We start from the raw sequence: 8,753 nt of genomic DNA, 5'->3' as shown, positions 1-8,753 counted from the left end.
CAGGAGTTCCACACTGTTAACTTGGAGGTGACCATTTATGTCTGGCTGAGCTGATTGGGTAGAGGTGTGAGCAGTTTGGTATGCATGCGTTAGAATAGAATAGAATAGAATAGAATAGAATAGAATTCAACTTTATTGTCATTGCACATGTCACAGGTACAGGGCAACGAACTGCAGTTTGTATCCATCCAGAATTGCTTTAGCCATGATATAGATATATTACAATATATATTAGCAGTAATATAGATATGTAAGTATATTACAGAAATGGGTTTATTATGGTATGTAATATGTACACGGTATGAAGTATGTTATGAATATGCTATAACTATAAGTATGTACAGGCTGTAGTGAGTACAAGCTATGTACAGACTATGAACAGGATATAAATATGAAAAAAAACTATACAGAATATGAAATAAAGAACTATACAGAAATATGAGATACACAGCTATACAGAAATGGGAACTATGCAAGTTGTACAACAACCTTGGAACTTGGTTGTGGCTGGAAAGATGTGGGCCATGAGTCTTTCACGATATACTCATCTTTAATGATGTACTTAGCCGATGGTGGAGGGCTCTTCTCGATAGGATGCTCTGATATTGAGAGATTGACTGGTTCATTACGTTGGTTAAGCTGCATAGTTTGGTCTCTCATATAGTCGCTTACACGTTCATGTGTAGGCCTACTCTGCACCATAACTGGGAGACTTTTCCAACTAGGATGTGCTTCAACCTCTATCTCTGCTGCTGCTTCCAAAACTTCTGCTTGTGCAATTGTGGCTGCAGCTCCCTTTTCCAGATTTAAGGCTTTGAGATTAGCTTCTAATCTTGCTTTGTTGACTTTAATGCTGATCTCTCTCTGTGCGAAGGCAACACGTGCACGAGCAGCTTCTTCCTTGGCTCTCGCGTGTGCTGCTGCTGCACTGACATTTGATCTACTTGAATATCTGGAAACTGAACCAGTGCTTTTAACTGATGCTCTGTCTTGAGGAGGCTTTGGTTTGTTTTGTTTTTTTGTTGTTTTTTTTTTTTGTTGTTGTTTTTTTTTTAATTGATTAGCATTCAAATATCTCAGTAAAAACAGAACAAAGATCTACCACAAAGCAAGAAAGCATGAGACAAGGCTAATCAAAAGGTATTGGCTGAAGCATTTGCTTATTACGCCAACCCTTTTCACAAAATATCTTTTTGCATGCAGCTCGAAGCAAATAATAAAACAAAGCAAAAACCAAACAAACAAACAAACAAACAAACAAACAAACAAGAAAAACAAAAAAAACTTTCCACCTTAGATAAGTAACTACATCAAAGCAAAAGAATCAAGAGGTTTTTTTTTGTTTTGGTTTTTTTTGCTCTTTTCATTCTTGATTTATATATTTTTCTAATACTCTATTTTTAAACATATTTTTAAACAAGGAAAATGAACTACACCTTTTTAAATCACTGTCATAACTATTCCACAGGTTAACTCCTCTAACAGAAACACATCTCTGCTTTATATTTGTCCTCATCTTGTTTTTTTTAAAGAAATCTGTTCCCCTTAAGTCATATTGACTCCCTCTGACTTTGAACAGCTTCTGAGTACTGGGGCAAAGCAAGTTATTTTGTGCTTTATACATTATCTGTGCCATTTTATATTCAACTAAATCATAAAATTTCAGGGTATTCAGATTAATAAACAAAATGTTAGTTGGTTCTATATAGTTTGATTGGTTTATAATTCTTATAGCTCTTTTTTTGTAACTTGAAAATAGGAAGAGTGTTCGTTTTATATGCATTACCCCATATCTCCAGACAGTAAGTCATATATGGAAGCAACAGAGAACAATAAAGTCTGTATAATGATTTTTTGTTCAGTACATGCTTTGTTTTATAGAGAATAGCAATGGTTTTTGACATTTTTGTTTTCACATGGTTTATATGAGACTTCCAACTCAGCTTATCATCAATTATCACTCCAAGAAATTTATTTTCGTACACTCTTTCAATTTCAATTCCATTAACCCTGATTTTAGATACATTTTTCATTTGTCTAGTGCCAAAAATAATCAATTTTGTTTTCTTTATATTTAATGATAACTTATTTACATCAAACCAGTTTTTTAATATATTTAACTCCTTTTCCGCTGTAGTCAGAAGCTGTCACGGTTCTGGGTCCGTTGGACCCAGTATTTTGAGTTTATTATGTTTTGGTTTATTTCTGCTTCATGGATTGTTTTCTTCTCGTAGTGATGATGATGATTATTATTTCTTGTTTCTGTTTATCCGTGCTTAAGGATTTGTTCTCAGTTATATCTCACGTTTAGTTTAGTTCAGATTCCATGTGTCATTCTGTCTGTCTCTCAGTGTAAAGTCTGCATGCTTGTTTAGTAATTCATGTTTCCTGTTTTATTGTGAAAGTCTTTGTCTTATGTTAGTGTGTGCAGCTTAGCTCCCCCGTCTCGTTAGCCCTGATCTCTCCCAGCTGTGTCTCCCTCCTGTTGCCGATTCCCCCGTTACTACCCTGTGTATATAAGCCCTGTGTTTTCCCATGCTCAGTGTCGCGTCGTACCCTCAGAATTATGCCTGTGTGTCCTTGGTCTCAGTGTTCCATCCTCACTCCATGTTTGTTTTTCTGCCAGCAATAAAGCTGAGGTTTTTTGAGTTTCAATTCTGTGTTCGAGTCCTGCATTTGGATCCTCATCTCTGCCTGCCCGCACACAGAGCCCTGACAGAAGCTGTTCTAGGTTTTTACCTGAGCAGTACAGAGTGGTATCATCAGCAAACAATACACATTTTAACAGTTTGGAAACATTACATATGTCATTTATATATAATATAAATAATTTAGGGCCCAGCACAGAGCCCTGAGGAACACCACAAGTTACCTTCAACTGCTTAGATTTTACATTATTGAATTCGACATATTGATATCTTTCATCCAGGTAACTTTTCATCCACTTGTATGCTATCCCTCTTATGCCATATCTCTCGAGTTTATTCATTAATATAGAATGATCAATTGTATCAAACGCCTTTTTTAAGTCTATAAAAACACCAACAGTATATTCCTTATTATCTATTGCATTAGATATCCCTTCAACAAGTTCCATCACTGCCATCAAAGTGGACCTTTTCACTCTAAAGCCATATTGGTTATCACTTAGGAGATTATGCTTCTCAATATATTTATCAAGTCTATTAACAAATAACTTTTCTAAAATTTTTGAGAACTGTGGGAGTAGTGACATTGGCCTATAATTGGTAAACTGACATCTCTCTCCGTTTTTATGGATTGGAATAACTTTTGCTATTTTCATTTGTGAGGGAAACACACCAGTTTGAAAGGACAGATTACAAATGTTGCGAAAGGTTGCACTATATATTCTATAATACTTTTAACTAATATCATGTCAATACCAAAACAGTCAGTGGACTTTTTATTTTTAAATGTCTTCACAATGTTAATTATTTCTCTATGAGTTGCAGCACCAATAAACATGGAGAACACATTCTGAGTAATATGTTTATTTAGGTCGTTATTATTTCTTGACTCTGGAATTTCTTTTGCTAAATTAAAGCCAACATTTACAAAGAAATCATTAAATTCATTTGCAATGTCTTTAGTTTTATCAAGCACAATATCTTTATCTTTTTTAAAATAATCTGGATAATTCTTATTTTTTGAGCCCTTTTTGATTATACTATTTAATATCCTCCATGTTTCTTGTGTGTTACTTCTACTTTGCTCCAATAATTTGTGGTAATATTCTTTCTTACTTGTTCTTATAATATTTATTAATCTATTTTTATATAACTTGTACTTTATTTCAGCATCTTTTGTCCTCTGTTTTATGAATCTCTTATATAGATTATTTTTCTTTTTACATGCATCTTCTACAGTGGGGCAAAAAAGTATTTAGTCAGCCACCGATTATGGAAGTTCCCCCACTTAAAATGATGACAGAGGTCAGTAATTTGCACCAGAGGTACACTTCAACTGTGAGAGACAGAATGTGAAAAAAAAATCCATGAATTCACATGGTAGGATTTGTAAAGAATTTATTCGTAAATTAGGGTGGAAAATAAGTATTTGGTCACCTCAAACAAGGAAAATCTCTGGCTCTCACAGACCTGTAACGTCTTCTGTAAGAAGCTTTTCTGTCCCCCACTCGTTACCTGTATGAATGGCACCTGTTTGAACTCATCATCTGTATAAAAGACACCTGTCCACAGCCTCAAACAGTCAGACTCCAAACTCCGCCATGGCCAAGACCAAAGAGCTTTCGAAGGACACCAGGAAAAGTATTGTAGACCTGCACCAGACTGGGAAGAGTGAATCTACAATAGGCAAGCAGCTTGGTGTGAAAAAAATCAACTGTGGGAGCAATCATCAGAAAATGGAAGACATACAAGACCACTGATAATCTCCCTCGATCTGGGGCTCCACGCAAGATCTCATCCCGTGGGGTCAAAATGATCATGAGAACGGTGAGCAAAGATCCCAGAACCACACGGGGGGACCTGGTGAATGACCTGCAGAGAGCTGGGACCAAAGTAACAAAGGTCACCATCAGTAACACACTACAACGGCAGGGAATCAAATCCCGCAGTGCCAGACGTGTTCCGCTGCTGAAGCCAGTGCATGTCCAGGCCCGTCTGAAGTTTGCCAGAGAGCACATGGATGATACAGCAGAGGATTGGGAGAATGTCATGTGGTCAGATGAAACCAAAGTAGAACTTTTTGGTATAAACTCAACTCGTCGTGTTTGGAGGAAGAAGAATACTGAGTTGCATCCCAAGAACACCATACCTACTGTGAAGCATGGGGGTGGAAACATCATGCTATGGGGCTGTTTTTCTGCCAAGGGGACAGGACGACTGATCCGTGTTAAGGACAGAATGAATGGGGCCATGTATCGTGAGATTTTGAGCCAAAACCTCCTTCCATCAGTGAGAACTTTGAAGATGAAACGAGGCTGGGTCTTCCAACATGACAATGATCCAAAACACACCGCCCGGGCAACAAAGGAGTGGCTCCGTAAGAAGCATTTGAAAGTCCTGGAGTGGCCTAGCCAGTCTCCAGACCTCAACCCCATAGAAAATCTGTGGTCGGAGTTGAAAGTCCGTGTTGCTCGGCGACAGCCCCAAAACATCACTGCTCTCGAGAAGATCTGCATGGAGGAATGGGCCAAAATACCAGCTACTGTGTGTGCAAACCTGGTAAAGACCTATAGTAAACGTTTGACCTCTGTTATTGCCAACAAAGGTTATGTTACAAAGTATTGAGTTGTATTTTTGTTATTGACCAAATACTTATTTTCCACCCTAATTTACAAATAAATTCTTTACAAATCCTACCATGTGGATTCATGGATTTTTTTTTTCACATTCTGTCTCTCACAGTTGAAGTGTACCTCTGGTGCAAATTACTGACCTCTGTCATCATTTTAAGTGGGGGAACTTGCACAATCGGTGGCTGACTAAATACTTTTTTGCCCCATGTATCCCCTTTGTGATCCATGGCTTATTTGATCTGTGATGCTTTCTAGTGATCTTCATTAAAGGACAATGTTTTTCATATAGTGAAATTACTGTTGATAAGAATGCATCATATGCACTATTTGAATCTTCATTTGCAAAAACCTCATTCCAATTGTGTTCCTTTCAGTCCACCTGGAGGGCAGCAATGGCTCTTGTTGTTCTATGTCGTATCATATCAAATATTTGATTCTTTTGTTTAGTTTTAATCCCTTAGGTCTTGCACCTTCGGGGTGTTCTTCGTCCATGTTTGTTGACATAGCTTGCTGTCATAGAGTTGTTTTGCCAGCTGCTAACCGTCTTTTTACTGTCCTGCTCTCCTTGTGTGTGTACGCTACACAATTCAGCAGTAGCCTAACTCCACTTGAAATAACGCGCGAAGTCAGGATGTAGCGTCCAACTCCTTTTAATTAGTAAGTATTTCCTCATGGAGTGAAACTGAAATACAAATAACATAGCTAAAATTAACTTAGCATCATTAGCACGACAAAAATAGATTCCAATACACATCCATTAGCGTTAGCACACAACTACTAAAGTTTTCATCTACAGCAATTGTTTCCACAAAATATACATAAAATACAATCCTACAATTCAATACAAATTAAAACTTACAGACGGTGGTGTCGATGGCACAAACAAAAGGCAGATGTCGCTGGGTCAAATATCCCCACATGTGATCCGCTAGGAACTAAAAACATGGCTGACTTCCTGTCACTTCCCAAAACTGTTTTTCAAATTAAAACGAATTTCAAAATAAAATTAGCTCACTGCAAAGAGCGCCTATATTGCAATAAAATTAAGAGCGAAACATCCACACCAACTTTGCAGGAATAAAATATAAATAGTAAGACATCAGGAGCACATACAAAACAAGACAAAGGCACACACTGGAGAGCAAAGTGCTTGGAGGTAGTGCAAAGGACTTGGTGTGAGTGTGTCAGTGTCCTGAGTGATGAGGGTCACTCAGACCATGGCACAGATTGGTGAGGAGAGGTGAGTTTGTTAGCAGTCTGAATGGCCCAAAGGAAGAAGGGGCATCAGTGACCAACATATTTCCATCACTGTGACTGTGAAAACAATTTACCATTGATCAGTGTGCTTCCCGTTCCACTCTGTTATACTCTGCTAATCTGTCAGATGTGTCATTTTGTTAAACGTGAAGATAGCTGAGTGTCCTGCAGCAAACCAAATCTGCCTGTGGGTCCAATTAAAGGGACCTAAAGCTGTGTTAGTTAAAATTAAAATTCTGGGACACCAGCAGCTTTTTGGTGTAGACAGAAGTTTATTGTGAGAAAGAACAGAATAAAATTGAACATGTAAATACAAATAATGTTGATGGCACCTCTCCACTGACCATCTCCACATAAGATATCCGCAGCGCTTTCACTTCCCTATTGTACAGTTATAGATCAAAGGTTTAATCAGCTTATAACCAATGTCAACCTTCATTTATCTTTTCATCCTTATTTTTTGTTTTCATTACGATAACACAAGTTGAATCACACCATCATCCTATTACATTACAGTTAAAAGTTGGATTTCATGGTAATTAGTGCAACAGATTATTTTTTTTAACATTTTACATGACCTTTCCATCTAATTCTTTGTGCTTGTTGAGGTCTTCTATCTTCAAAAATCTGTGATCTTTCCCATTCACAGGATCTGTACACACAAGCTACTGCTTCTTCAGCCTCTCCATATCATCAGGACACAGGTCACTCTCTGTCAGCATACACAAGTTTATCAGAGCTTCCACCTGCAAATATACATAGACATTTGTGAACATGGGAAACGACTTAATTTTTTTCAGTGGAGGGGGGATATTTAGACATCAGCAGACAAAGTCAAACTAGCCTTCGCTTGACTGAAGGTATGACAGCTCGACCTCCACTTTAGACTCTTTTATTCAGATTGATCATTCTGGCTTCAATAGTCACTTTCCCCAAACCATCATCGACGTAATGCTACAAGACTGCTCAAATAAGTTCTACAGTTAATTAATGTTTCAATCTTAAATATGATTAAGCTATCTGTATCAATAGGTTATGCGCTACAAGCCTTTAAGGTGGCAGGAATTAAACATTACTTACAAATCTGTGACTTGATCCAGCTATCTACAAAGCTATACAAATATCTCACAATTACATGGGGAAAATCAGCCTCATAGGCTATAGGTTTACAGAAAATATTAAAAGAAAATACATACATTTAGTAATAAATGTAAAGCAACATGGGCACACTTAAACCATCCACTGACCTCAGAGTCTTCAGTCCACAATTTGGTTTCTCCACCAGATCACACAGCTGCCTCATGTCTGCATCTTTCAGTTTATTGTCAGTTAAGTCTAGCTCTTTTAGATGTGAGGGGTTGGATTTCAGAGCTGAGGCCAGAGCTGCACAACTGATTTCGGACAAACTGCAGCTATCCAGTCTGAAGAAAGAACATAAATTCATTAGACAAAGTTTCTAAATTAAATTACTCAGTGTTTCATATCTCTTCCGCACACAAGAAAGTTTAGAGAATATATATAAATTCAGAAAAAGAAAAATCCAAACAGCACATGCCAAAATTCTTTAAGAAATGCTTTGAAAAGTGTTGAAAGGTGTATCTCTATGTCTTTTGAGGCTATTGCTATTTTCCTATGAGATACATGTTTTTTTACCTTAAATAACTTAAATGAATATCTTTTATTTTTTTTTATTTTTTTTTAATTGGCCCAGCTTTGGCCCATGGGACCTCCCTGGGCTCAATCTGAAAGAGCAACATGGATCCACCCTCTTTTGGACCCACCAATCACAAGAGGAGCTATGGGGATCCTCTGCAGAATGAAGTAGGCAATGGTCAGGGGTGAAGTCCCTGGGGTTTTTAATCTAATCCAAAACTGGTTCTAGTGAAATCAATGTCACCTCTCTGCAATAGGTGTAGGCTGCTGGGGGATTCCCATGATTCACTGGGTGTCTCTTCTTCAATCACTATGTGTTAATAGACCTCTCTGCACTGAATCATATCTGTTATTAATCTCTGTCTCTCTTTCACAGCATGTCTTTAACCTGTCTTCCTTCTCTCTCCCCAACCGGTCACAGCAGATGGCCCCGCCCGTCCCTGAGCCTGATTCTGCCGGAGGTTTCTTCCTGTTAAAAGGGAGTTTTTCCTTCCGACTGTTGCCAAAGTGCTTGCTCACAGGACGTCATATGATTATTAGGTTTTTCTCTGTATCTATTATT

General features: G+C 37.8%; 1 protein-coding gene across 1 annotated transcript in view; it reads right to left on the bottom strand.

The window, feature by feature from the left end:
* Positions 1-7,238: 7,238 nt before the first annotated feature.
* LOC146626066 (NACHT, LRR and PYD domains-containing protein 3-like) overlaps positions 7,239-8,753 on the bottom strand; it is a 47,085-nt gene continuing 45,570 nt past the window's right edge. Inside the window, exons 10-11 of the mRNA XM_085363147.1 lie at positions 7,786-7,959; positions 7,239-7,284 (exon numbers count right to left, since the gene is read on the bottom strand). Coding sequence (XP_085219273.1) covers positions 7,272-7,284; positions 7,786-7,959 — 187 coding nt within the window. The 3' untranslated portion in view covers positions 7,239-7,271. The remainder of the gene's footprint in view (positions 7,285-7,785; positions 7,960-8,753) is intronic.

The sequence above is a fragment of the Diplotaxodon limnothrissa genome, linkage group LG9, assembly GCF_057381915.1.
Source record: "Diplotaxodon limnothrissa isolate DT_005_m linkage group LG9, D_limnothrissa_male_GT1.1, whole genome shotgun sequence".
Classification (NCBI taxonomy): Eukaryota; Metazoa; Chordata; class Actinopteri; order Cichliformes; family Cichlidae; genus Diplotaxodon; species Diplotaxodon limnothrissa.
The sequence above is the reverse complement of the archived record's forward strand: the minus strand, read 5'-3'. Positions and strand labels throughout refer to the sequence as shown.